At 51.1% G+C, this 27,945-nt stretch overlaps 10 protein-coding genes across 10 annotated transcripts; 6 read left to right on the top strand and 4 right to left on the bottom strand.

Moving 5' to 3' along the window:
• Window positions 1-50: 50 nt before the first annotated feature.
• Window positions 51-4,169, bottom strand: VFPPC_05088 (ankyrin repeat-containing protein; the record flags this gene model as incomplete). The annotated part of the gene is made up of 4 exons (XM_018284334.1): window positions 51-2,806; window positions 2,882-3,083; window positions 3,176-3,499; window positions 3,696-4,169. The coding sequence occupies 4 exons, from the start codon at window positions 4,167-4,169 to the stop codon at window positions 51-53; spliced, it is 3,756 nt and encodes a 1,251-aa protein (XP_018145783.1).
• Window positions 4,170-4,965: 796 nt separating this feature from the next.
• Window positions 4,966-5,593, top strand: VFPPC_15898 (chaperonin; the record flags this gene model as incomplete). The annotated part of the gene is made up of 4 exons (XM_018293651.1): window positions 4,966-4,968; window positions 5,143-5,370; window positions 5,433-5,491; window positions 5,569-5,593. The coding sequence occupies 4 exons, from the start codon at window positions 4,966-4,968 to the stop codon at window positions 5,591-5,593; spliced, it is 315 nt and encodes a 104-aa protein (XP_018145782.1).
• An 884-nt stretch (window positions 5,594-6,477) lies between these two features.
• On the top strand, window positions 6,478-7,767 carry VFPPC_05087 (endoglucanase; the record flags this gene model as incomplete). Its single annotated transcript, XM_018284333.1, has 2 exons — window positions 6,478-6,649; window positions 6,722-7,767. The coding sequence occupies 2 exons, from the start codon at window positions 6,478-6,480 to the stop codon at window positions 7,765-7,767; spliced, it is 1,218 nt and encodes a 405-aa protein (XP_018145781.1).
• A 1,699-nt stretch (window positions 7,768-9,466) lies between these two features.
• Window positions 9,467-10,489, top strand: VFPPC_05086 (RAB/GTPase; the record flags this gene model as incomplete). The annotated part of the gene is made up of 3 exons (XM_018284332.1): window positions 9,467-9,496; window positions 9,715-9,982; window positions 10,176-10,489. The coding sequence occupies 3 exons, from the start codon at window positions 9,467-9,469 to the stop codon at window positions 10,487-10,489; spliced, it is 612 nt and encodes a 203-aa protein (XP_018145780.1).
• A 672-nt stretch (window positions 10,490-11,161) lies between these two features.
• On the bottom strand, window positions 11,162-12,293 carry VFPPC_05085 (hypothetical protein; the record flags this gene model as incomplete). The annotated part of the gene is made up of 2 exons (XM_018284331.1): window positions 11,162-11,877; window positions 11,927-12,293. The coding sequence occupies 2 exons, from the start codon at window positions 12,291-12,293 to the stop codon at window positions 11,162-11,164; spliced, it is 1,083 nt and encodes a 360-aa protein (XP_018145779.1).
• Window positions 12,294-12,742: 449 nt separating this feature from the next.
• On the top strand, window positions 12,743-15,130 carry VFPPC_05084 (AAA domain-containing protein; the record flags this gene model as incomplete). The annotated part of the gene is made up of 3 exons (XM_018284330.1): window positions 12,743-13,166; window positions 13,247-14,301; window positions 14,363-15,130. 3 exons carry the CDS (start codon window positions 12,743-12,745, stop codon window positions 15,128-15,130), a joined length of 2,247 nt encoding a protein of 748 aa, XP_018145778.1.
• Window positions 15,131-15,982: 852 nt separating this feature from the next.
• On the bottom strand, window positions 15,983-18,877 carry VFPPC_13758 (hypothetical protein; the record flags this gene model as incomplete). Its single annotated transcript, XM_018291530.1, has 5 exons — window positions 15,983-16,860; window positions 16,989-18,352; window positions 18,419-18,503; window positions 18,563-18,674; window positions 18,761-18,877. The coding sequence occupies 5 exons, from the start codon at window positions 18,875-18,877 to the stop codon at window positions 15,983-15,985; spliced, it is 2,556 nt and encodes an 851-aa protein (XP_018145777.1).
• A 294-nt stretch (window positions 18,878-19,171) lies between these two features.
• Window positions 19,172-19,510, top strand: VFPPC_17657 (hypothetical protein; the record flags this gene model as incomplete). The annotated part of the gene is made up of 1 exon (XM_022429348.1): window positions 19,172-19,510. One exon carries the CDS (start codon window positions 19,172-19,174, stop codon window positions 19,508-19,510), a length of 339 nt encoding a protein of 112 aa, XP_022285614.1.
• Window positions 19,511-22,255: 2,745 nt separating this feature from the next.
• Window positions 22,256-23,116, top strand: VFPPC_05083 (tagatose 1,6-diphosphate aldolase; the record flags this gene model as incomplete). The annotated part of the gene is made up of 1 exon (XM_018284329.1): window positions 22,256-23,116. The coding sequence occupies one exon, from the start codon at window positions 22,256-22,258 to the stop codon at window positions 23,114-23,116; it is 861 nt and encodes a 286-aa protein (XP_018145776.1).
• A 104-nt stretch (window positions 23,117-23,220) lies between these two features.
• VFPPC_05082 (nucleoside-diphosphate-sugar epimerase) lies at window positions 23,221-24,272 on the bottom strand (the record flags this gene model as incomplete). Its single annotated transcript, XM_018284328.1, has 2 exons — window positions 23,221-23,912; window positions 24,005-24,272. 2 exons carry the CDS (start codon window positions 24,270-24,272, stop codon window positions 23,221-23,223), a joined length of 960 nt encoding a protein of 319 aa, XP_018145775.1.
• Between the last annotated feature and the right edge of the window lie 3,673 nt (window positions 24,273-27,945).

Genomic DNA, 27,945 nt, shown 5'->3' with positions numbered 1-27,945 from the left:
TTCGGTTCCCCCTTTGGACGGCAAGTCCTAACGAGAATCAACAGCAAACGTCAAACGCTCCCCTTGCAAAGGAAATCGCTCAGCAACTCTTGCAAATCAGCCCGCTCAGACCGTTGGGCCATTGCTATTGGTGTATCGCCCCAACTATTTCTAGCCTCTGGGTTGGCTCCCTCCTCCAGAAGGACCTTCACAACAGGGGCATGTCCATACTCGACAGCCCAATACAAGGCTGTTCTTCCGCCATGGTCACGCCGCTCAATATCGACGCAGCCGCTGGTGATGAGGGCACGAACAGTCCTAGGCGCATCATTTTGAATAGCCCACGCCAGGGGCGTCCAGCCAGATACGTCTTCGGAGTCTGCCGCCGACTTCATCCTGTCTAGGAGTCTGACGAGCGCGTCATGATGCCCATCTTGGCAGGCCCACGATATGGCGTTTCTGTTGTCCTTGTCAAGACTCATGACGTCGATCCCGGGATTTCGAAGGAGCACTGCAATTGCGTTTGCGCAGCCGTTGCCAGCGGCCCAGGAGAGTGGTGATTTCCCCTTGTTGTCTAAGATGTTGACATCAATGCCTGGTAGCTTGAGTAGGTGCTGTAGGACGTCGTCCATGCCGTCTCCTGCGGCCCACGAAACGGCCGTACGACCTTCCTTATCCTGGTGGTTGATGTTGACCCGATTCTTTTGCTTTGCCAGAGCTGAGATGATGGTGCGGTGGCCGCCTCCGACGGCCCATATGAATGGAGTGGTCTTGGAGTAATCAGTGTGATTGGCGTCACAACCCCGTGCTAGTAGCTCTTTCATGATTCTATCGTGACCGTTACCGCATGCAAATGAAAGCGCACTCCTGCCCTTTCGCCCCGGTGCGTTGATGTCTGTCCGCTTGTCTGTCAGAAGGGCAACGACGGTGGCGTGATGGCCGTGCTCGGAGGCGACTGTAAGTGCTGTTTGCTGGTCGAGTTCTCGTGAATTAGGATCGGCACCAACCGCGAGGAGAGTGGAAGTAATGCGTTCGTGTCCGCGCTGCGATGACCAGAAAAGACCCCGGTTCTTGGTGGCCTGAGGGGCATTCGAGCTCGCAAGTTGACTCTTGAGGGTAGAGTGCAAGCCAAAATAAGCTGCCAAGACGACTGGATGTTGTCCAATTAACCTTTCTGTACTTGAATCAACGGAATGGGCGTCGTAGAAGTGCAACCAGTTGCGGCAGCGCGCGTTCTCGGCGTCTAAAAGCTGAAGAGCTGCGTCTCGGATGTCATCCGACGCGACATCCTCGCACAAGGCAAAATGCTCTGTCCAATGGAGCGATGCGTAGCTGTAAAAGCCATATGTACTAGCGAGCATGCGGCACACCTCTTGGTTTAGCACGGCTGGGTCACGGAATAGCAAGTCAGAATGGAGGTTGTGCGTTTCGTCCTGAGAATCATCGTCACTAAGACCGAATGTGGGGAGCTCGCCGTGAAGACCGGCCATACCGACAAGGGATGAGTCGTTTGTAGAGAAGAAATCAAAATCAAAGTCCTCAAGGCACAGGTATCGAATGCAGGCACAGGCCATCTGCAACGCCGAGTCTTGTTCATTCACCGAATACGTGGCACAGAAGCTGCCGGACGTGTTTCCCTTGTCCAGCAGATATTCTTTTAGTGACTGGTGAACAAGTGACACCTTGGACCCGTAGAGCCTTGCAAGAGGACCTAGGATGCCCTGGACTGTATGGGCCATTGCAGTGTGGGATTCCTCGGCTACGTCCTCGACCGTGGTATGTGAAGAGTTGATTGTCAAAGCAGCATTGAGTTCGTCAAGGTGCAAAGGTCGCGAGCTTGCCAGTAAGAGTTTCAGCAAATGGGACGCAATGACTTGATGGTCAGAAGGAACTACCGACAGGTATCTCATGTATGTCTCTGCGAGTTTGTCGGGGATACCGGCTATGATGTTGCGGAAATCCTTGAGGGAGGTAAGTAGGCTCTCCTCTACTAATGCAAGAACAATATGAATCCATAAGAATGTTTGGTCCGCCTTGGCGCTTATGGCTTCGAGCAGGTAAGTTTTCACTTCGCTCGGATATTGACGTTTGAGAGATATCTCTGCAATCCTCTGTTGGATGAATGTGTCAAGGTCTCGTATATAACCGGATTGCGCCTCATCAATAGATACATGAGGTTCCGTAGTTCCAATGGCACCGACGTAATGTGAACGAAGAAACGGCCGGCTTGTCACAAAGAATTTGACTTGGGTCTCAGAAGATTCCGCCAGCAAGGCGGATATTGAGTCGAGAAGCCAACGACATGAAGTACTCTCACACTCGTCCAGAGCATCTAGAATCACATAGAGGGGCTTCGTTTTCGGATCTTTCGTGAGGCTAGTAAAAATACTCCAAAGAGAGGAGGAGGAGTTCACCATGCTCTGTCCTTGTATGTCAAATACTCGTCGAACATGCGAAATCAGTGAGCGATGGCGGCTAAGAATTTGATAAATCAGACCCATTAGAACCGTTTTTGCGTCTGTTTGTTTGTTGTGTTTGCTGCTACAAAAATAGACAGCGACATTGTGGGCTATCTGCCTCCCACGGCATTCTTCGAGGTATTGAGTAAGAGAGACAGCCAGGGTCGTTTTGCCGCACCCTGGGTCCCCTGTAAGCCAAAGCAGGGCATTGTTACCATTCTCAAGCCAATACGTGAAGGATTTGTGTGTGTATATCCATTGGCAAGTACCCGGAATTGGCTTTGCAAGTCTCGGCTCTTGGTCGTCCTCGTCGAGGTCGCCATCTGGGCGGAGGAGTCTTAAACACGTTCTTTCGATTTCACTAAGGGCTTTGAAGAGAAAAGGAAAAGAAAACAAAAAGCGTCAGAGATTATCACCATGTACATAAGTTCTGCCTGACTCACTTCTGCTAGATGAGTTGGTGCTTGTTCGCTGCAGCGTTTGACCACCGGCTAATGCTTTAGTCGCGATCCTACGAAGAGCATGGGCTACCATCTTATAGCTTTCTGTCTCACCGGGATATTTGCAAATGCTTCTGTGAGTTTCGTACATAGGGATTACTTCCTCGTTAGGAATTCCCAGAGTGGCAGAGGTACGGTCAACGACCTATTCATCGACATAATGTTACTTTGAGTCGCAGGCACTTTTCAAAGCCGTCTCACCTGGGAGGAGAATGAATAACGTGAATGACTACTTACTATTGACGACAGTGGAGGAGGCATCGGATTAAGTTCATGGAAGGAAACTACTTGGAGGTTGTGCAGGCGGTTTCGAGCTGCCATGACGAGATCGTAAAGCTCGTCGGAGTGGTGGCTGAGATGATCAAGAAGATCGGCCCGGGTGGCTTTAGATGACAATCCAGCAGTCGTAGTCGTAGTAAAGGCGTTGGTGATTGTGGCCAAGATGGTGCCATAGCTGGCAAGTCTACTGCCTTTATGAGGAGTCCCAAGAAAGGCCACGCCAGCGACGCAACTTAGCACTTCTCCGTAGTACTTTTCCTCTTGGTGGGCTAATACCAATGCCTTATTGCCATGAGTTAGCTCGCTCTTTATGAAACAACAAGGAGTTTGGTGAATATCTGTTGAACCTGTTTGAAGACAATACCGCCAAGACTATGGCATACAAAAATGATGGGCCGCTGTCCCTTGGCCAATAATTAGATTAGCCAGCCGATTGGTAGTTTTCGTTTTGTAGCAAGTTGAGTTGGCAGTACCATACCGTATTTGAGTCCCCTCGCTCTCGGAGATCTCGTATCTTGACCAGAAGCACTCGTGCAAACTCGTTTACTCTGGCAGTCGATTCAGAGAATACACTGGAGGGATAGCCGTAGGTGTAAACGCGACATCCGGGGAGGGACTTGGGTAGCAAGTCACGAAGCCACAGCGTTTTATCTGGGTTATGAGTCCAGGTTTTGTAGGCATTCCCGCCGAGGCCATGAACTGCAATTATATCCACTGGATAACTCTGAGGCGCTGGCATGTCCGGCTGACTCTCATTCTCATTCTCACTCTCGCAGTCATTGTTGTGGGGGAATAAACGTAGTAGACCGAGTGTTTCTTTGACGGGGATGTCCTCATGCGGAGTTTGAAGCGTCAAGGACGGAAACTCGTCCGCGTCTTCAGATGTGCTTGGCAATGGCGAGTTTGACGGTGAGGCAGTTCGTTTTATCTTGGCTTTGAAGCGTCTTAGCATATTGTAAGACTTGGATTTGGTCGGTCGGCTTACTGATGCAGGAGTTTTACTTGGGGAAGCGCAAAGTCACCATTGTTGGTTTTGTTTTTGATCGAATGGGCATGCGTGCGAGATAGGCACATATGCATGCAGACAGGGGGTCGGTTGCTGACGTCTGGGACAAACAAGACAAGATCGCAAACACACAACTGCATACTCCGTGTAAGCCATGATTGATGAAAAACGAGGTCGTTGCTGTGATGCGATGGGACATGGATGTAATGCGATGGGCGTGCAGCTGCTGCAGCCACCTTGACGAAGTAAACTTGGGCACTTGATGGCACTGGGCAAGTAGACGTCTGATTCCTTCCAAGTTGAGCAGAGACGCTCACAGCAGTTCAACTGCATGTTGCATGTCGCATGTATAGGGGCCAATAACACAATTGGCCCCAAAGAGCCGATAAAATTGAACCCATTGCCTCATCAATTGCTGTGACGGTATAAATCAAGCTCCCATATTTGTCAAGTTTCAATCTCTCTACTCCGTCGTTGAGTCTGGTTCAATTAGCTCGGCTGGGCTTAGGTGCCAACACTACATGTAGCTCCAGCTGTCGCGGGGCGCCGGAACCGGGGAAATCAGGGACCCGGGCCAAAAAAAAAAATTGCTGAACGTCTCGAAGCTCTTGGAAGAGAGTTCAGCTCCACTTCGATTTGATTCCTCCAGCCCAGCATCTTCAGAACCCCCTTTCATCATCTCACGATTGTTTCTCTTACGGACCCGGCGTACCTTTGTTGAACTTTACTTATTCTAATAGCAATGGTACGTGATGTGAAACGCGAGATAATTGCCATGTAGCAGCCGCGCGAATCGGCCGCTGAGCCTTGAATGAATGCCTTCCCTCAAAAGCTGCATTTGATCTATCCTCGGCAATTGGCATGTCCAAATCTTGTTGCACTTTGGCGACTGACCTTCCTTGCTTTTCCTTCCAATTAGGCTACTTCAATTCGATCCATCCGAGCCCTCGCTCCCCTGCTGGACCGCGTCCTCGTCCAGCGCATCAAGGCCGAGACCAAGACTGCAAGCGGCATCTTCCTCCCCGAATCCAGCGTCGAGAAGTTGAACGAGGCCAAGGTCCTGGCCGTTGGACCCGGTGCCCTGGACAAGAAGGGCAACCGCCTGCCCATGGGTGTGACCGTTGGCGACCGTGTCTTGATCCCCTCGGTAGGTCACGCCGTTGATGCTTGGAAAAGCTGAACCCAAATCCCGCTAATACGTACATCTAGTTTGGTGGTTCGCCTGTCAAGGCCGGCGAGGAGGAGTACCAGCTGTTCCGTGACAGCGAGTAAGTTACCCTACAGATGCTGATGCGCTGGAGGTTACATGGAGACGGTGACTAATGCTATTGCTCACGCGAAACAGGATTCTGGCCAAGATCAACGAGTAAATACTGCTATACCCGCCGACGAATAACACGACTGTACTATTAAACTGTACCATACGGAGTAACACGGTCGCAGAGTGGGATGGGATGCCGAAAAGTTTCTTTGCAATGGCTAGGGAGGCGTGTAACTGGTGGACATGTATGAGGTAGCTTATTTCTGTGCAAGTATAAAGAAAGCAAAGAAGGTAGGCTGGGTTGGGTTAGGCTGTCTCTGGTCTTGGAAGCATTTACATTCAATCTCCACTCATGGACCTTATATCACTCGAATGTTTGAACATGTCTGGTGAAACTTCTGCTGCTGTCCCTTAATCTCGGTCTCATTTTTTTTCTTCGGGCTATTATTCAGCTAGTATGAGTCTTGGAGCAAAGTCGGTGATACAGCCTTGCATTTGGCGCCCCTTTGTTTATTTCTCTGCGGAGTGAAAAAGCACCTTAAATTGGGCGCCTTGTTCCAGAAGCAACTTAGTAAAGAAAGATGGTTGGTGTTGGCTGCAGTAGATGAGGTTACACAGCATAATATGCAACAATGGATACATGACACGGAGCTCCTGTTGGGCTGGCACCTTTTGTTAGCGAGAACGCGATTTCTGACCCCCTGCTCTGTTCGTTTACAATTGCGAATCACAGAACTGTCAATGAAGAATCATTGGGTTGAATTGGTGTGAGTGATGGGAACACGAAGAAGGGGTTTGTTCACTGCTTGTAGGAGACATTCAGGGCTTGCTTCGTTAGGCGAGTTGGGCTTGAAATTTGGGACGACCAAACCGCTTTATATAATGCCGTGCTTGTACTTTGTCCCCATTTTCTTGGTTTACAAAAAAGTGATTTGTTTCTTTAGATTGCTACATGTTTTCGCCTTATGCAAGGGAATCCTGCAGTCATCAACCATGAAGTTTGGACTCTTGACGCTCGCTTCGGTGGCGAGCGCTCACACCCTCTTTTCAACACTCTTTATAAATGGGAAAAATCAAGGCGATGGGACGTGTGTGCGCATGCCGCGTGGTGGTTCTGGTGCCACTGCACCGATATATCCCATTGATGGGGCTGACATGGCCTGCGGTATGTATTTGCCTGCCGTAGTTTGAAGTCTCTCATTGAGGTTTGGTTGGCTAACTATGTGTTTGTATGTAGGTCGCGATGGCAACAAGCCGGTGGAATTTACTTGTCCTGTGCCACACAAGGCAACTCTGACTGTTCAGTTTCGCATCTACTCTGACGGTAGTCGTCAAGGAGCGATTGCACCTGGACACTTGGGCCCTTGCGCGGTGTACCTGAAGAAGGTTGACGATATGTATGCAAACAACTCTGCTGCTGGGCCGGGGTGGTTTAAGATCTGGGAAGATGGGCTTGACACTGCGTCTGGAAAGTGGTGCGTTGATAGGCTCATTGCAAGCAAGGGTCTTCTTTCGGTGAATTTACCGACAGGGCTTCCGGCAGGGTATTATCTTGTTCGACCTGAAATTCTGGCTCTGCATAATGCCGTTGATGGAGATCCTCAGTTCTATGTTGGTTGTGCGCAGATTTACGTGCAACAAGGGCCAGATGGACCTCTAAACATACCGGACGGGCAAAGCGTTTCGATACCGGGATACGTATCGGCAGATACTCCTGGAGTCAAGTTCAACATATACAAGAAGCCACTTCCAAAGTATACAATTCCAGGACCCAAAGTGTTTATTCCGCAGGGTAAGCCATCGTCGTCAAGTACAGCCAAGCAAGCTCAAGGAGGGGTTCCGGCAGATTGTATTCTCAAAAACGCAAACTGGTGTGCCAAGCAGGTGCCGAACTTTTCCACAGAAGACGGGTGCTGGGCGGCGGTGAAGAACTGCTATAACCAGAGCAAGACATGTTGGAGTAGCGCGCCTCCCACTGGCAGGGCCAACTGCAAGACATGGCAGGACTATTGTAAGAAGTTGGAGAGTGGGTGTGATTCGGGGCAAACTAAGGGTCCAGCAGAGTTCAAGGGAAAGGAGATTATGGCGGAGGTGCCGGGACCGATACCTAAACCTTGGAATGACGTATTTGAGGGTGGGAAGGGCAATGGGTCTAAGTCAACAGTGGCGGTTGTGACGACCACGTCAACCAGTACCCCTGTGGCGAAGGAGACGGACAAGGAGTATTCAGGTGGCCGTTCTGGAGGTGAGCGACGGCATGTTCATCGGCATCAGCGGCAATAGGGTGCGGTAGCGCCTTGAGCTGTTTGGTTTCCAGGCAGACGGGTTCTTTCTGTTGCCGTCGCTGTCATTCGTTCATGTTCAAGATGGTGAGATTGGAACAAGTCTGCCTGCGTATTCGGAATCAATGAATGTGACCACAGCCGATCGTCCTGGTCAGCAGCCTAGTATTGTATGTACAGTATTGTATCGCTGGATGCTTTGAGCCGTTTTGTTGATGTATGACGGACAATTTGAGGAGTGGATTTTTTAGGTGTTGGCGGGTAGAGGAGGCAGGCAGGTCTTGTTGCTCTCATGATTTCATTAAAATAAGTATAAAATGTAGATGTGTTCTGTTCTGACGAGCTTGGCGTTGCACTGGCGTAAAAATTGGGCAAGCCGGAGACTCGGCAGAGATGGAAGGAACGACTGGCGGTTGATCCAACATGCAACTGAGTGACTGGACTGAGTCTGGTTGGGGTCAACCACGGTAAATTGGCACGCATCATGTGAAATAAGCACTGGCTTCAGTTGTCGAACAGGGGGGATGATGACACCTTGCAGGGTGCAAAAGTGCCATGGAGAATAGGATAGGATAGGATATGGTTTGATCTGCAAAGCTGGCCAAGCAATGCTACTGTATCTAGGTATTGACCACAGCTGGACCCAGCCGAGCCAAGACAGAGCCCTTGATGAACAGTTGACGGTGAGAGGTTGAACGACATCATCAGCAACCAAACAAACGCGGGATTGCCTCATGTCTGCCTGCCTGTGTAAATGGAGTAACATTGAATGACTTGAATGTTTCCAGGCTTCTGGAAATCCACTTCAGCCACCACGCCACTATCGCTGTCCATGTCGTGTCCCGCGGTCTTATGGAAGTGTTTGGAGTAGATTTAAGTCAGTGTTCGGTTTGGAGAGAGAGTCGGTTGAGTGTCCGCGACTGTCGGTTGCAAGGCCAAAAGCACAGGCCATTCAGTCAATTAGGCAAAATGCTTATTTAAAAAAAATGTTGAAGAATTGTGCCAGACCAGCACTCGTTTGTCCATGCAGTATTACTCGTATTGCAGTCCGGTCTGGTATCATTTTTTCGCTGCCTGAAATTGACGACTGTGTGAGACCATTTGACCCCCTGTCTTCCCTGAAAGATAGAGTGAGACACGGAAGCAGGAGGAGAAGCAGCACCGAAGGAGAAGCAAAAGCAGACGCAGACGCAGAAGCACAGGCTCAGGAACCGGAACTTGACAGGAACGGGAACAGGCACTGACCAGACCTAAATTGATCCCCCATCAGTTTTGTTTTCTCAACGCCCAGATCCATATGGAGTAGTGCTAGTTCAGCTGCACACATCGCCAACACCACACCAGACCACACCCGACGACGCTTGACTAAAGTGCCTGGCCAGACTTCGGTACCTTAGTACTTTAGCTCGTCCTGTCCACTCGCAGCAAGTACTCTAGTCTCCAGACTCCAGACTCCAGTTCCGCGACCACCGCCTCAAATCCGCCACTCACTCTAAACCGCTTGAACCACATCACCGCCACCAAACGCCGCTGCCTCGTCACGGCCCTCACTACCTCTCTTCCCCTTTCCTCGTGCAGCCGAACAACTTGCAACCCGCACTTTGATCGCGACTTTTTCTGGCTGGCCATTACAGCCTCGTCATTCACCCGACCCTATTCGAACGCCTCGCGAGACGCTTCACCGCTCGTAATCCGTCACAATGCCCAACAATCGTAACTACGACTTCTTGGTACGCCGTCAACCACCCTTTCCCCCGATCCATATCCAACATCAGACCCGGCGCATTCGTCCCTGGCCGCCGTGTTGGACTGCCCCGAGGTAGTACACGTTGCAGTTTCAACATGTCACGCCCTGGGATGCCCGCCGCTGTGTTCTGTGCTGTGCTGTCTGCATAGATCGATGTTCATCAGCTCCATGCATGCTAACCATTCTTCACCCGCTTCGCAGATCAAGCTGTTGCTAATAGGCGACTCCGGCGTCGGAAAGTCCTGCTGTTTGCTGCGCTTCAGCGAGGACTCCTTCACCCCGTCATTCATCACCACCATTGGCATTGATTTCAAGATCCGAACAATCGAGCTCGATGGCAAGCGCGTAAAGCTACAGATCTGGGATACCGCTGGCCAAGAGCGATTCCGCACCATCACCACTGCCTACTACCGCGGTGCCATGGGAATTCTGCTGGTCTACGACGTCACCGACGAGCGATCCTTCAACAGTATGCAAAACCTCTTTTTATGTTAAGCGAAATGCTCGGGTAGCAGCCCGACGGCGAGTCCGGCCATGGATGCCAATGGGGCCACACCGGCAAAGATGTCACCGTAGCCCGGCTTTCAGCCATCCCGGACTCTTGCCACAGGAATCTGCTACCGCGCAGGCAGACCATACTGATGCTAACATATCTCTTTCAGATATTCGAACCTGGTTCCAGAACGTCGAGCAACACGCTACCGAAGGCGTAAACAAGATTTTGATCGGTAACAAGTGCGATTGGGAAGATAAGCGAGTTGTATCAACAGAGCAGGGTCAGGCACTGGCCGACGAACTCGGCATTCCGTTCCTTGAAGTCTCGGCGAAGAGCAACATCAACATCGACAAGGCCTTCTACAGCCTGGCCGCCGATATCAAGAAGCGACTCATCGACAGCTCCAAGAACGATCAAACGACCGGTACAGGTGTCAACGTGGGCGAGAAGACCGAGGCAAGCGGCAGCAAGTGTTGCTAGATGGCAGTATACAATGACAAGAGAGTGTCCGTGCATATCCCAGGCGGGTGTGCGCGCACACATGGGCACGTATTCAACAATTTCGTACCTGCCTGCTTAGAGCAAATATTTTTTGAAACCGCGAGAGGGTTGTCAGCTGTTTATCGAACCCCCCAGTCGATAAACCTTGTAGGGACGGGAGAGCGATGGATATGCTTGCTCGAGGCTGAGGGCTACACTAAACGATTTCTAGACCTTTTTCTTATTTGTTTTTGCCCCTCCCCGTCTCGCGCCTTTTCCACCAACTGTCTTTTTAGAAGAGCAAATGTGGTCAGGAGTTTGTTTTTGGTATTTTTGATCTGGGTTCTAATACGAGGTCTTGTCGCCCCGCCGTTGTTTTCATGAGAAGATCGCCTGGAGGAACCTTGATACCTGTTTTGGGGGGGACTGCGGTGGATGAAGATGCGAGTACTAGGTGATTTTCCAATGCGGCGACTGCATACTTTTGTTCCCCAGGTGGTCTTTGAGATGACTTGGGCGCGACTGCGAATGTAAATGAGAAGAGGAACGGGGAGGAAGACGAGCGAGAAAGCAAGCAAGGGGGGTTGGAAGGGAAGCACATGGAGGATACAGACGAAGAGAGGAGAGGCGAGCAAGGGTACCGAGGGTGCCTTGGTGGAATAGTATGGGCGGCTACCAGTTTATTATTGATGCATGAACTATACTTCTCATTGCCGCTGTGTCCCCCGGGCCAGCCGTGAGGGTCTTTTGATTCCAGTGCCGATGGAACCGCCGTGCCTCTGCCTCGTTGGCACAAACCACCACAAACCGACCCTTGATCTTTTCCCGGATATCGATCTCCCGCTGCGTCTGCGGCCGCACATCCACTTCCGTAGCCGTCCCGTCCCCATCATCATTCTTACCCACGTCCCTGTCCACCACCATCGCTTGTAGTTCCTGCGGCGGACATACTTTCCACTCACAGGCCCTTGACACTCCATCTTCACGTATATACCTCCCCAAGTCATCGGCAGTCAATGGCGGAGAGACGTGCACCAACACCACTGGCGGTTTATCCCCGTAATCGAACTTCTTCGCAATCTCGCCCAGTTTTTGCGCCCATTTATGCGCGCCCGAGACACGCCGTCGATCCACATCCACCGCCCGATGTGTCCCAGATGTGATTGTAAATTTTTCCAGCTCCTCAGCAGGGTCATCACCATCCGGGGACCGTAGGTGTCTTGGTACGTCGCTTTTCCACAGCCCAGTCTCGGAGGCGAGTTTATGGCGGACCAGTTTATGAAGCCGGAAGAGTCGGTCGCGGTAGGACATTGCAGCCTCAGAGGACGAGAAGGAAATGTGATAGCGGCCCAGGGGTTCGAGCGTCGTAGGATTTCGCTGTTGCTGGACTGATGCTCGTGTTAGCTATGTTTCTGCTGGAGAAGTGTGTCAAGGTACCTTTTTTAATTGCGCTTTGCCAGGAGGAGAGGTCGCTGGGTGCGAGGCGGTAGAAGTCACTGGCGTTGAGGTTCGTGCTCAGGCCGTGGAGGATGAGCATGGTGCGGGAGTCTGCGCTGGAGGTGGCATCGTGAGTGTCGGGGGAGGGTGTTATTTCAGCTTGTATGGGGTTTTGTCGCTTTTTCAGGGATTCTATGAGCGCTGTGCCGCCGCTGTGGATGTGGTCGTCGTCTCGTGATGGTCGGGTTCGTTTTTTGAGTAGTGGCCAGGGTGTGTCTGGTGCTGGGGTTTTGGAGGAGAGACGGCGGGTTGAAATTGAAGGGGGGAGGACTGTCGCGGCGCGACGAAGCCATTGGGGTTGAATCATTGGTGAGGTATTTGGTCCATGGAGGTGGTTGTGATGGGGATTGTGGAAGGTGATTCGAGCTGGTTTGGTTGGTGATGGGTGCGATGGAGTTGAATTGGAAGCTGTCAAGTGTGGCTTGCTGGACCCTTGTTTCTGAGGACGTCATTTTTTTTTTTTATGTTGGCTCCCCGCGGATATAAGTTGCATTTGATAAGACTGACAATTTATGTGCAAGCGACATTCATTTGTTTTCCAAAAATTAAAATTGTACTTGAGGATGTCATGTAGATTTGTAAAATAATTTGCTTTTCCTCTTACATTTTTGAAAACTTGGTGTCTGTCGTGGCAATCCCAAAACCAAAAGAGTGGCTCCAGTCCACGCTTGTACAAAATTTCAACCTCAACTTCACAACCTCCAACAACACAAACATCCCACACACCACCCCCATGGAGCCCTCACCCACTCCGCCATGGTAAAAAAGAGCATCGACGCAAAAGTGCGTCCCCTCGCCAACCCAGCCCTCGAAAAGGCGAGCCTCCTCGGCGCTGCCCGTCTCTACGTCAGCAAGGAATCCCTCATCGCCCTGACCAACGGCCTGGAAAACGGCAAGCCATGCGTCGTTGAGAAACTCGATGAACAGCAGGACGTGACCAGGCGAGAGGCGTCGCTATGGATTCTGCCCGAGAAGAATCTCAGTCCGAATGTGGTCATGATGACGAGGTCGTTCCAGGAGGCAACGGGGTTCAAGATTGGCGACCAGGTGCGGATATCGTTGCTGGAGAGCATGCCGGATGTGGAGGAGGTGGTTGTGAGGGATGTTAGTGAAGAGGTGGTCAAGGAGGAGAGCGCGAAACACCCGGCCTCGTGGGAGTTTTCGCTCAGTCTGTCCATGGGTGAGTTTGTCTGATATTGGCTTTGGATGCTCTTGTCTTGGGTGTTTGAGGGCGATTTAGTGCTAATTCAACGATTTCAGAGCGCGCGGACTTGATATTTCCGGGGATGGTGTTTGAAGGTGTCAACATTAACAAACTGCGAAGGTCATTCAAGGTTATATCGGTAAACTCGCACACCAACAACATTGCCAAGTTTAGACTATCATCATCAACAGTACGCATCCTTTCCGACGAGGAAGACGCATCTGCTGCTGAAGCAGAGGCATTCTCAGGCGGCGAACTGGTTGTCACCGGTGTGCCTGGGCTCACCGCGCAAGTCAGCACCATCAACCGATTCCTCAAAGGCTTCACCCGGCCGTTCTGGGTCAAAGATGAGCGCGAATCATGTGGCTTCGCAATCCACGGTGGCCATGGAACAGGCAAGACGTTTATCCTACAAAAGGTCGCAGACTCACGATGGGGCAGACCATTCTGGATCAAACCCTCCGACAAGCTGTCCACCATTCGAGAGACTTTCAAGCAAGCACACGCCCTCCAGCCAAGTATGATTCTCATAGACGGGCTAGAAGACCTCATCGCAAAGGAGAGATCCAACCGCGATGCCGTCGTAGACGCGATCGGCGAAGAACTGGACGCCTTATCCGCAGAAGCCAAAGCCAACAACTCCCTCCCTCAGCTAGTTGTCATCACCACATGTCTAGACTACATGACGGACGTGCCTGCAAAACTTCAAAAACGGTCCCGATTCCGAGAGAATATTGCTCTCCCCATCCCCAGAGCCTCGGAACGTCTTGAGATTCTCAACTTCTTCGATCCCCCCATTCAACCCGCCGAGAAGAAGGAGTGTCTGGACAGCGTGGCGCAAAAGACGCACGCTTACAACGGCGACGACCTGGCCAACCTGGTGCTGAATGCAAAGAAGATTCTGGGCAACCGACTCGACGAGCAAGGTGTCGATGCGTCCACCGCAGGAGAGCAATTCCTCTCCAAGGAGGACATGGAGCAGGCATTGAGAATCACCCGACCTACCGCCATGCACGACATCAACCTGAAGCCCCCTACAATTCACTGGCAAGACGTAGGCGGCCAAGAAAGCCTCAAGAAAGTCCTCACACGCATGATCAAAAACACAAAGGTACAACACCCACGCCATACCCAAGCTCAACCACAAAAAACCACCACTAACATTCTCACAGAACACCAACCCTTCCAGCCGCCATGTCCTCCGCAACCCTCCCAAGGGCCTCCTCCTCTACGGCCCGCCCGGCTGCTCCAAAACCCTCTCCGCGCAAGCCATGGCCACCGAATCCGGCTTCAACTTCTTCGCCGTAAAGGGCGCCGAACTCCTCAACATGTACGTCGGCGAATCCGAGCGCGCCGTCCGCACGCTCTTCGAACGAGCACGCGCCGCCTCCCCATCAATCATCTTCTTCGACGAGATCGACTCCATCGGCGGACAGAGGGGACCCGGCTCCAACTCCTCAGGGTCATCCCGCTCCACCGGCGCAGTCAACATGCTCACCACGCTGCTCACCGAGATGGATGGCTTCGAGTCCCTCACGGGCGTGTTAGTCCTCGCTGCTACGAACCGCCCCGAGGCGATGGACCCGGCACTCATGCGGCCCGGCCGCTTCGATCAGGTCCTGTACGTGGGACCGCCGGACCAGGCTGCCCGCGAGGCAGTCTTCAACGTCCATTTGAAGGGGTTGGCTGTGGCAGAGGACGTGGATGTGAAGGAGGTGGCGAGGCTGGCGGACGGGTATTCTGGTGCGGAGATTAAGGCGATTTGTAATGAGGCTGGGTTGGCGGTGCTGGATCGGTTTGATGATGATGAGACGGGCACGGCGAAGTTGGAGATAGGGATGGATGATTTGGTGGCGGCGATGGAGAGGACGCCTAGGAATATTACGAGTTTCATGATTAATGGGTATGAGAGTTGGTCGAGACAGTTTAGACGGAAGTAGATGCATTATGAAGAGGGTGCCGTATAAAAGTATTGGTTGGTAAACTAGATGATGGGTTGGCAAACTAGTTGTATTGACAACTTAAAAGGGTTTCCAGTTGAAAATCGATTATGACTGTACAGTTGGGTTGGCTGTGCTCACAAGCATCGAATAGCCTGTCGAAACTCTCATTCAACCTGCAATAAACCCATCACATCACATCACTGCATGAGCAACATCATATCATAACCAATGACCTGTGCATTATCCGGTTCCGTCGTAGCCCACGCCAAGGGTAGGTATTCCCTCAACATGCATGCCATTTGTGCTAACCCCCATCCCGCCCAGCCGATTCATTACCATATGATACACTACGAGCCGCATCAATGCCCGTGTAAAGTCTTGAAGCTTTCTCCATCTTGCCTCTGTCATTTGTGCGATTACCAGCTCACAACCATCACACCCCATCATCCCAAACGTCCAGTCCAGGCTTTATATAGCAGAGGAAAAAGGGATGAGGAAGAAATGAGAAACGGCACGATAAGCCTCGCCATATTCTCATACTTCGCGCGACCCTTTTAATCCCGTCTAAATTCTTGATAACACTCAATCTAGACCCCTCTGGAATTGGTATGCCACCCCCCCAAGATCGTCTTTGCTATAAGATAAGATAATGCAATGAATGCCGTGACGGGCGTCGACGTCAAAGCCGCCTCAAAAATAGATTAACGCCGCGTGCCTTCTCATTACCGTTGCCGACCGTCCTGATGTGGTCATTCCGGGCTGACTCTCTCATGCAGGCGGACCAAAAAAGAAAACAAGTAAAATCAACCGTTCCGTACGCCGTCGCCGAAAGAAATAGAAAGTCGCCGTTCATGACTCTTCATCGGACCTCGATGCGCCACCGGTCCTGACCGCCGTCGACAGGCTTATGGCAATCTTTCCGTTACCATTGCCACTGCCAAACGACTTTCGCTTGGGCGTCATCCGCGAACCTGTAGTTGAGTTTGATTCTGACGAGCTGCTGTTTCGGCGCTTGTTCTGCATAAGCTTTTGCATACCGTCCTCATCATCCTCTTCGCGGCGGCGTTTTTCAGACAAGCGTTCAGGCGGTGGCCCTACAGGCGAAAGACTGCTAGCAGAATTCGCACCAACTGATGAGCCTTCAGAGCCTTTGGTGGCCTTCGTAGCAGTGTCGCTTTCGGTATTAGCATTCTCGTCGCTGTCTTCGTCCGAAGGGTAGTCAACAAGAGGTTTGGACGGTGTTAGGGGACCATTGCTCGGCAAAATCTTGTTGCGCATGTCAGGGTGGTGCTCTTCGTCATCATCCTCAGGGTCCGACGTATTCCAGTACTCTTCTTCGCTGGGGTCCACGGTAATGTGTTCCATCAGCCTCGTGTTCGGTGGCGGTTTCCGTGTCAATTCATCGTTTTCTTCCAGGAAATAATCCATATTGGCCGTGTATCCCTGTGTTTGGTCGTATCGTTGAATCATATCCTTGAATGTGGCCAGGTAACTCAAGCTCGTCATGAGGTCCCTGTGATTTCCCACAAGATATTTCACCAGATCTTTCAAGTTCTCCTTCCTAATGAATTCAAACAGTTCGAGGCAAGCTGAGCTTAGCAGATTATCTCTCGGCATAGTCTCGGCAAGCACCTCTAACGCGGGGCCTAAAGCCTTTTTTTCCGTGATTTGTTTAATGTAAAACTCCTCTTGCATCCCAATAACATTGCGGAAAAATCGAATGGCAACTAAGCAGGTGAGTTAGTCAAGTTGCAAAGTACAAAACGCAAAAACACATGCTTGAAAAGGACGTAAAAAAGAAAAGCATAACAAGCAACTGCTAAAAGTAACAAAACACCACAGGAAAAGGTCTTACCTAAACGCAAATACTTCTCTGGATTTTTGAGAAGTTGTGAAACACGCTGGATGATATTATAGTTCATCACGAAATATCTGCTAAATCGATGATGCTGGCGGATAAAGAAACACGATATCTCGATGAGATAAGTAAACATTGAGGCTTGTTGAACCGCAAACTTCAGATCAGGTCGTTCTTCCAGTTCCAACAGTGGCTTGAAGAGCCTCAATGCAGATCGTTCGTAGAACCGAGTGAGGAACAGCTCATGTTGAGGGTCTGCTGCGGGTTGCGGCCTTGGTCGTCCGGGGAATTCGCCATTGACCCGCGCGAATTCTGGTCCTTGAGGTGGCGCTCCATGATCCAGAAGCACTTTGAGGGCTTCTGAAATTTGGGACTTGACACCCAAGTCTACTTCCACAAGAAGAAGATCAATCAACGAATCCACTAGTGATGGTACGTTTTCCTGCACCTGGCGATAGATGGTCTGTCGAATCATTTGTGGGTCATGGTCAATGATGGAAACCAAGATATCAGTGGCACCGACTCTAACTGCGACATCTGCATGCTTCAATCCGAAATGAATAACTTGGAGGAGGCCGTGTGCGATAAAGTTGTTGTATAGAGCTTGCCTCGCCGGAGGCTGGATGTTTTTGGCAATGCCACAACATTGCTGGATGAACAAGACAGCATCTTTTCTCTTCTTTTGATCATGTCGACGGAGGTTGAAGACACCAAAAAGTTGGCCCAAGAATTCCGCATTGGTCTGCAGATGCTGAAGGATATCGACTTGGTTGAAGAAGATCAACGAGTTGAGAACTGAGAAGGTTGGATCGTCGAGAATTCGTGCAAGGACAACATCTTTGAGATATTGAAGGCGGTACGTCTGATGAATCTTTTGTCGAGTCTGATCGTCCTCAATCGGCACAACCTCCTTGTAACGGCCTTGGTTATCGAGCCAGTGTCGGTGATTAGCCTTGTGACTTGGGAAATCAGGATCGTACTCCAAGGCACCAACCACACCGAGCACACATTCGTCCGACACCGCATGCTCAATGATGGTTGTGTCGTTCAGCAAGATGATGGTCTTCATGATGTTGCAGAGTCGGTGAAGGTCAGGTAGACTTTCAAGATCCTCGGCCATTTCAACCAAGGGAATCAATTTGCCGATATAGTCATCCGCCATGATGAACTTGGCGAGCGCATCACGACCGTTCGCGCTCGAACTCATGATACGCATGCTGGATTCGATTTCGGGAAGATTGCCCAGTTCCGCGGCGGGGAGATTGATTGCGGCGGGGATCTCAATGGCCAAATCGTCTGAAAGCCCATCGTCGCCTGTAATTGCATTGTGAAACGTTTGTTGCACATTACTCACGAATCGCCTGTGATAAGTTAGCCGTGAATCCGAGCAAAAAACGCAGCAAGGGCTCAAGGGCAATATTTCGAACCATATCAAAGCACACCCTTCGGCTTCCTGGAAGCTGAGGGCCATATCCACTCCACTCCCAGGTTCTTGCCACACAATCAGGGTTTCTATTGCGAATCGGATTAGCTGGAACGTGAGACAAAGAATTGCGTACATCTTGGCGTACCTTGCTGTTTTTGAAAGCCATCTTCCTTTTGAATCTTGGTCTCGAGGAGTAGGCGATTTGGCTCATCCTCGGACTCGACGATTACTCGTGGGTCCTTGTGCCCTTCTTCAGTCTGCACGATGAGACAAGTATGTTGTCAGCCAATGCTTGCAATACAAGCATGCACAGAAAGTCTAGGGACGGGATGGTTGTACGTACAGTCGCATACGTAGCGGTGCAAAAGCCAGTTCCGCGATCAAACCAGTCATTGTCGCGCAACTCGTAGACCTTGACGCGCTTCTTGTCCGTCGCCTGATGAGGCACCGGCTGTGCCATCATCACCGGCTCGGAGTCCGCCTCCGTGGCGAGGGTTCGATACGCAGTCAAGTCCGGGGCGATGGCAAGGTGTTGCTGCAGCGAAAGTTCGGATACTGGAGTCTCGTGGCTCAGGATCGTAAGCGCCGCCACGATTCTATGCGGTTGCGCCCGATGGGGAGGGCGCACGCGCGACTACCGACGAGGAGGGGCGTGCAGCAAGGTAGGCAAGGCAGGCAGGCCAGTTCGTCTGGAGATGAGAGATGCCGAGTCGCGGAGAAGTGAAGGAGATGGAAATGCTGGTCTGAAGATGGGATGGGGATGGATGAGGGTGATGTCGCGACGTCGGACGAGTTTGACCTCGAGCGAGAGTTCGGTCTGGTGCGATCAAATGCGTGCTTGCGCCACGCAAATGCCGCCTGGTCCTGGCGACCACCGGTCGGGGCTCGGTCGGGTTGGGCTGTCGTCAACAGCAAAAAAAGGAACGGAAGGGCAGCGCAGGACAATATGTTGAGATGCGCAGCGGTCGACAAGAAATCAAAGCCACGAAGGGTGAGCAAGGAGAGACGCGGGGGTGGTCGAAGATCCTGGCGTGGACGATGCGAAGATGGAGTCGTTGATGGAGACAGGATTGAGGGTTTGGTTTTGGTTTGACACTTGACTTGACACGAGCAACTCAAATCTTGAGACTGGAACAGAGACAAAGCCAAAAAGCCAAGGCCGATGGATGAAGTGGGCAAAGCGCGTGACCGGGCGGGCGCTGGCGCTGGTACTGGCAGTGGCAGTGGCAGTGGTACTGGCACTTGGGGGCACTGGACTGGGGTGACTTGGCCTTGGGCTCAAGCTGATAGCACCATTGACCATTGACAATTGACCACACTTGACCCTAGCATCTGCTGGCACTGGGGCCTTGCGCTGGGCTCCGGCTGGGGCACGGCTTGCACTGGGTGGTCTGTGCTCGATGCTCCGGACCAGCGAACCAGCGAACCGAAGGACATGGAGAGGAAATAAAAGGACTACGGAAAGTACGACCAGTTGGCACCAGCAGACAGGTTTGTGGAAAGAAGGAGTCAAGTCTGGTCGCGTGCGGTACTTGGAACACTGTGTGTGTCTCATATTCTGTCACGTCTCTCTTGTACTCCGTATAATACCAGACAGTATTTTCTCCGTACCAATCTTCGTCTCCCAACGCCTCCTATCGCTATCGCTCCTGCCTTAGATACTGGATCCAGGAGCCGGGGGCAGAGCGTGGCCCAGGGTTACAGCGAAGGGAAGAGGAGCCGAACGTCTGGACCAGGTCAGCCCCTTTTGACGGGGGGTGCGGACGACGGGCACGAGCATGGGCATGGATTTGATGGGCCGAGAGGCAAAGTCGTGGGGCATGGGGGAGCATGGTTGGTGGCTGGTGGAAAACTTTTTTTGCACTTCAACACTTTCAACGCTCGACGAAGGTGTTGTGTTGTCGGCTCACGTGACCCGTCTACCACGCTCTCCAGCCAATCGCGTGTAAGTGGTCAACGACGATATGTGATGGAAGAACATATTCTTCTGCCATTTGTCCTCGATCATGTCAAACAACTTTTTTTCTCGCAAGGCTGCTCTATAGATCGGTTAACCAGCGAGGTCTTGTCCACGGCAAGGGACAACCGCCACACCAACAACACCATGGAGAACCGCTGTCTTGCATCCGCAAACCGATCCTGTGCTCATGACGATTGTAGTGCCTTGGTTTTGCGCAGCAGTGATTTCTTTTCCTCCCGTAACCCCATTTCTATTCTTACCCTTTCTTCCATTCTCAAATCGAGTCATAGTCGACTTCCAACTCCGCTGCTAGAGCCCGACTCCATTACACGGCGCTATACCGAATGAGTCGCCTCAGAGCTGACATTCTTCTGCTAACCGTGGTTTCCGCTTCCATTTTCGTCTCCATTTCCGCCTTGACAATCTGATTCATTATGGAGTTGTCACTGTTGCTATTTACATCACTTTCCTCTACCCCTTCTGCCATTTCAATGATGTTCGAACTGCCACTACTTCAACCAGCCCATACCTTCCTGACGAACGACGCAAATGTGAAGCCTTTTCTCACTAGCGTTTAATTAGAGACTCAAATTTCATGATGGCCTTCCAGATTTGAGGCTTAGAGACTTGGGGTGTAGTGTAGAACAATATACCTTCGTTCTTGTGGCGTGTGTCATGAGGTAGTCTTGGACTCCCACAAGCCGAAACTCATTGAAGATGTTTCCTCCAAGGAGGGGCTTCCGGTTATAAAGTTTTGCCCTGCCGAGGAGGGTTTAGGGGACAACTTATGTTCTAGTTGTGGACGAAGCTAGTTGAGAAGACGAGTTGCTAGGCGCATTTTAAGTTGATACTCCACAAGCGGACCGTTCGCCCACGACGCCACCATTTTTGCTCGGTTATGAGTTTGTGTGCTTCCCATTCTACGACATACCTTCAGTAAAGCTTTGTCATCTTCAAAATGAGACATAAGATTCCTTTTGGTCCGCAACTCGACTTAGTCAGATCGTTAAGTCGACGAGGCTTCTACCCCACTGGACCAAGGAGTTGGATACAGCCAGGCAATTGGGTCAGTCAACTCATGAACTGCAGCCTTGGTAATGACTTGGAGAATTGAATGTTTCCAGAGCTACTTCTTTTTTTTTTTTATTGCAATGGCTTCATCTGTCCATGAATGGCCACCTCACACTTGGTATTAATCCACGCTCTAGATAACTAAAAGTATCATACTTCATGTACTACGACCATTAGTTTAATACATGGAGACTAACACAGTGCAGTCTGATGATCGCTGTATCACGGTTGAGGTTGGTCCACACGAAAGCTGCCATTTCTGCGATAGACACATTGTGAGTCGTTCAGACACTATAGCATTATAATCAGTTGAAACCAGATTATGCCGCTTTATAAACATGCACCTATGTCCTTGACAAGAAAATCCACAATTTGAGCTCTCTACTGCAACTACCTGGCTGCGCTGTTGAATTGGTGGTATAACAGGCAAATGCCCTAATCAGACTCGGTCGCCACCAATCCCACGGCGGCAGTCCTCGGGCTAATAAACAGCGAAATTCCATGCTAAATATACCCAAAAGAACAAATCGGAGAAGTAATGGCTTCTTCAGTAATGGTGACCTCACCGCCGACATCGTGCAGCCACTTCGGTGTTTTGTCCGCACCCAAACGTCAGTTCCCCACGCCAAGCTCAACCTGATCTAAGTCGACAAAACAAAACCGAGCAAAAGATGCCAGTATTTCCAACTATCTTAAAAGATGTTCATGAGTTTATACAAATCCAAGTCAACAAGTAATTAAGCCAGCTGCATAAATCCCACCTCACAACACTCCTCACCACCAACGGCAACCCCCCTCAGAAGCACCATGCCTTTAAACAAGCCAAACAAACTATCACAAATCGTAGACGCCGCCGCATCAGGCAACTACGCCGTAGCCGCAACATGCTGCTACAACATCGAAGGCATCATCGCCACCGTCCGCGCAGCAGAAGCCCAATCCTCCCCCGCCATCATCCAGCTCTTCCCCTGGGCCATCGAATACGCCGACGGGCTGCTCGTCCACGCGGCCGCCGAGGCAGCTCGCCATGCAAAGGTCCCCATCGGGGTACACATGGACCACGCGCAGTCCCCGGACATGATCAAGCGGGCAGCTAACCTCGGCGGCTTCGACGGCATCATGGTCGACATGAGCCACTACGAAAAGGAGGAGAACATGGCGAAAACCAAGGAACTTGTGCAGTACTGCCACGAGAGAGGGATAATCACGGAGGCCGAACCGGGAAGGATAGAAGGTGGTGAGGATGGCGTGGCGGATACGGCTGAGCTGGAGGCCGTGCTGACGACGCCGGAGCAGGCGGAGGAGTTTTTGGCCCTGGGGATAGATTGGCTTGCGCCGGCGTTTGGGAATGTTCATGGACAGTATGGCGCCAAGGGGCCGCGGTTGGATTATGAGAGGTTGAAGGGGATTCGGGAGGCAACGAAGGGGAGGGTGCAGTTGGTGTTGCATGGGGCGAATGGGTTTGATGAGGAGTTGTTTAGGAAGTGTATTGAGTGCGGGATGGCAAAGTGTAATATTAATGACGCTTTGAATGGCGAGTTTAAGAGGGTGTTGAGGGAGAGGGTAGACAAGGTTCCTCTGACGACGTTGATCGAGGAGGGGACCTTGGTGATGCAGAAGGCTATTGAGAGGCATATGATTTGGATGGGATCAGCGGGGAAGGCGTAAATAGATTGCTTCGTTGTAGACTGAAGTATAGCAAGCACCCGTAGCGAAATTCTCAAGGCAATATATGCACTATGACTTCCGCAGCTGAATTGAAGCACACCAATCTATGAAGATTCAAGCTCCCTCTTAAAGTCCCTCACAATATCATCAAAGGACTCATCCCGCTTAAACCCCAACCCCAAGGCCTTCGCATTATCAAACGTCGTCGGCCACGAATACAAAATCCCCTTCAATTTCTCATCCTCCTCCTCCGTCAAGAGCTTCAACTTATCCTCGCCGCCCACCCTCGCCAACGAGTCCATCATGTCCTGCACGCTGACGCCCATCCCAGGCGCATTCAAGACACGATTATACACGGGCAACGCATCCCGCGGCAGCGTCAGCGCATGCAGCAGGTTGCCGACCAGTGTCTTCGGCGAACATAGCCAGTGCTTGAAGCCGCGGTCCTTGAGGGGGATAACACACGGCAGGCCCTGCATCGGCTCGCGAATCATGCCAGAGAGGAAACTGGACGCCGCGGCCGTGGGCTTGCCGGGTCGGACGGAGATGGTGGGCAGGCGGAGGATGAGGCCATTTATGAAGCCCAGGCGCGTGTACTCGTTGATGAGGTATTCGCACATCATCTTCTCTGCGCCGTAGGAGGACTGGGGCGTGGGATGCATGGATTCGTCTACTGGTTCGGTGAATTCGCCGCCGTAGACGGCCTGGCTGGAAGTGAAGATTGTTTGCACTCCGGGACATGTTTTGCGGAGGGCGTCTAGTAGGGCGCGGGTTGCGTCAAAGTTGACTCGCATGCCTTTGTAAGTTAGTTTGGGGTCTATATATTGCTGGTATGAAATAAAACTAGGGCAGAGGGTGTTGGTGTAAGTGAGTAGTAGTGAGGCGTACCTAGTTCAAAATCTGCCTCCGCACCAGCAGACATGATGCCGTGAAAGACAAATACAGCATCAATGTCCTTGTCCACCACGGCGTTGGAGCCGGTAAGCAAGTCCGTCTTGACAGACGTTGCATTGTTTGGGAACTTGACTCCCTGGGGAATAGGCGGCTCTACAATATCTGTGAGGATAACTGTGTAAGAGCCATTGTCATCGTTGAGGAGAGTCTTGGCAACGAGTTGGCCAATGAAGCCAGCGGCACCGGTAATGAGGACTCGCATAATGACTCTTTCCGACTGAATGGTATAGAGAAAAATAGACAGTATCGATGAGGTTGAATTCGGCACCAAGCTCTCTATTTGAGCTTCAACAATGGGGTGGTCCGCTTCTGATTACCCGAGACATGAAGTCGAGACAATCGCGGGGTTGTGTCCGCGATTGATGCCCCACGATGTGCTGTTCCTGCCATTTGATGTCTTGTGTGGCGATCAATTGATGCAGCCCCGCAGTTTCCCCCACGATTCAAATCTTCGGGCTTGTCATTTGATTGATGTCAAGTCCACATGGCGATCAACCCATTTCCATGCAATATGCCGTGGTTGTGAGGCGACCCGTTGGGCTAGCTGCGGTACTGTGTACCAATTCCAGGCGCGGGTGTTATTGTTAGAACAACGTCGTACAACAACATGCCTTTCTGCCCGTCTGTCTATCTTCCGCCTCTTATCGCCATAGCCATCATGTTGTGCCTGCAGCTGCCCGAATGATACCCCGAGTCACCAATATATCATCTCCTTTTGTGCTGTGGAACCACTATGCTCTTTATCATCTTGAAAAATTGGAGCAGGTCACTGGAGAGGTGGTAATTTTGTTGTCGCAATATTGGTGATACATTTGGTGGCATTCACTTGGCGGCAGGCATTACATATCTGGTTACTACCTCATTTACACTCCAATGAGCTTGTCTAACAAAATTTAACCCTGCTGAAATACCAAGGAAAGAATGTATCTGTTCATGACGGGAGGACACTTTGGCATCAGTAATGAAGCAAGACCGTATTCCAAACATCTCTGCCAGTCTACAGTGAGGCGTTATCCATTAGACCGGCTCTCTTATACACCACTCGAGTGGTGCGTGATTGACATTGGCAAATCTAGCTGATTTTTCAAGGCACCGATACAGAATAAAATATCCAAACATGTCAAGAAGCTCGGTACGGTATACCTGTCAGCGCTTCTCGTCTCGTTGTGTCGGACAGCCAGCTGCCGTGACTTCATACCCTAGATGACTTATGGAAGGTTACAACTCGCGAACCATACATTTTTTTTCTCAGGCAAGGCTACCATTTAGATACCACAAAACAAGAGATAGGACAAAAAAGCCAGATGTGCTCTTTGTGCAACATGCGTTAGATAGCCCAGCATATGTATAGGGTGCTGGATACCCGCACAGAGTAAATCCTGCACAGGTTACATTAGCCACTGTCTCTATGGCATATTATGGCTACTCTTATCTGTCCAGTCAGATTTTGAGCCTGATATTTCAATACAAAATGCACGTAGATTCTTGCCAAACCAGAACTGTTCATACTCTTCGGTGTCTTCACTGACATGATCGATTAGCAGAATGGGAGGGTTTGGTCGGGACAGACTCCGAGAGATGAACAGTATACACGTGACGGGAAGATGAAGTCAAAAGCAAGTCTAAACTGGCCTATCCCAACTGGAATGGCATACAATAACTTCCTGTGCGATACGTGCTATCTGCTCCCTTTGATTGGTGTCAAAATTGCCACCCCCATACTGAACATAGTCATGGGATAGATGATGAAATCTGAGACAATATCAAGACGATGCGGGTATTGGATTACAGGTTTACCCACGAGGGCTAACCACAGGTATCCGACTGAAACATTTTCAAGAGGCGTCCATTTGGGTCCTCCTATGTGCATCACGAGTGGTTTGCTGTATTGCACATGGGGCCATGCAGTACAGTGGCTTGTCAGCCATCTTTGTCCTTTGGCCTTCCAGGGTCCACCCAAGGCGACTTCAACATCCATAACGAAGCTGTGCTCCGTACTTTGCAGAGGAGAAAAGAAGCAAGCTGCAAGCATGCAGTATGCAGCATTTACTCATTGCCACGCACAATCAGACCTACAGCACGCCTCGCGGATTGATCTTGCCAATCTCGGAGCCAGGAGTAGTTCGAGCCTTCGAGACTTCGTCGAATCCCTGTAGCGTCCAAGCTCCATATGTCGTCCTGGTCAGCTAGCCTGTTCCGCGTCCGCCGGACCCAGTGATATCGATGCCATTTTAGGACGACAGATAGGCATTGGTGTATCAAGGGCCCTTGTCAAAACACAAAACGATTCGGCTCACTATCTGTTCAAAGTTGATCGGCGTCTGGGAGACGCCCTGCCGGACTTCAAGCTTATCATAACTCTCTCCGAGCAAAGTGACGCTACCGGACGGAGACTGACGGACTTTCAAAACTCTCAACATTCTGTGTCAGGTGTGGTATCGCCTCTTTTTAGTTATGAGTTCGTGCATGCAGATTTCCACCGCCCGCGCTTGAGCCTAGTGATAGAACCGCATGATATCTGAATATGAATTCGATGACATGAGCCCCCTCTCATTCATATGAAATTATTTCATCCAAAGTAACTCAGGGTTCGCAGGCAATTAATTGGTCATCGTCATTTCGGCATCACCTCTCCACGAGCTCAAAAATTTGGTTGCGCGGAATGCGTCTTGCGCCAGCTTGGTTTCGAGGCTTGCTGCGGCTGGAAGGTATCCACACGGGAGGACCAATTGTTTGGATACGTCAGCCTGTTCCAGGAAGTCCCTGGGTTTCCTTTCTTTGCTCGCCAGATCACTCGTGGCTGGTGGACCCTCCAGGTTACATTGGCACTTGAGACAAACAAGGCGAAATTCCAGAGCAGTGTTCACCAAGACCCGATAACGCGTGAACGATATCAGAAAAACAGGGGCCTCAAGCTCAGTCGCCAATGTCTGCGGGTGAAGAATCTTGTAAATTGAGGCTCTCAATCTTGAAAACGTGCTTGACATCTGAACAGCTATCAGTCAGGTAAAGTGGAGTTGGGCTGTGAAATTTGGATCTTGAATCTAGGTCGGGAAAACGCCGAGCCAAGCCTAAAGAAATAGTGCCAAATTTGTGCCGATTGTCCCTCCATGCCAGAGAGAAATGCAATGCAAAGTCAGCGGCTAGTCAAAGGCTGGGCCATTCCGAACCAAGACCCCAACAAGTCGACAGCCACGATGAGTCCAGTTAGGGACCAAAACGGGTATCATAACAATGCCCAAAGAGTTCGCGCCGTGGTCAAGTTTAGCTGTGGCAGTTACAGTGTCCAAAGTACGTTATCGGGCTGCGTCCTCAGGTAACCTTGACGAGGATCAATCTGCCCCTTTCAGAGCCAAGTGAACCCAAACGCCTCTAGATCAGGCACGGCCGGGAGACCACACCTTCTTCCTGGATGCAAATACGAGGTGGCTAGGAGGCCCGCTGCAGGCCGGCAACCTGGCGCTGCGAGAGAACCGGCCGAGCCGTTAAAGAGAAGCCTGGCTGCTTTGGAAAAGAAAGCTGGTATCAGAAAGGAATGTGTAAACTAGATACGATTCCGGCGGCAATGGAATTGCGACTGCTGGCCACATTAGGGGAAGATGTTGGGCTAGCGGATATTAATCTGAGAGACTCAAGCGTAAAAGCAGAGGAAGTTCACTGATGTTGTCCCACCTGGCTGGGGTTGCTGATGGAGAAGCGAAAACACTCTGTGTCCTTTCCAAACTCCACCCCGTTGTCGAGTTTGCTGGATCCGTGTGGTCCGGGCTGGTGGAACTGCAACAACTGTCGTGGCTTGCGGCAGTTGGTGCCAATCGTCACGTCCCATCGTTTCCAACAGAGCTGAGCAACGAAACTGGCGGGTCGGTGACATGGAT

This window comes from Pochonia chlamydosporia, chromosome 3, assembly GCF_001653235.2.
Source record: "Pochonia chlamydosporia 170 chromosome 3, whole genome shotgun sequence".
Classification (NCBI taxonomy): domain Eukaryota; kingdom Fungi; phylum Ascomycota; class Sordariomycetes; order Hypocreales; family Clavicipitaceae; genus Pochonia; species Pochonia chlamydosporia.
This window is presented reverse-complemented; position numbering and strand designations above follow the sequence as displayed.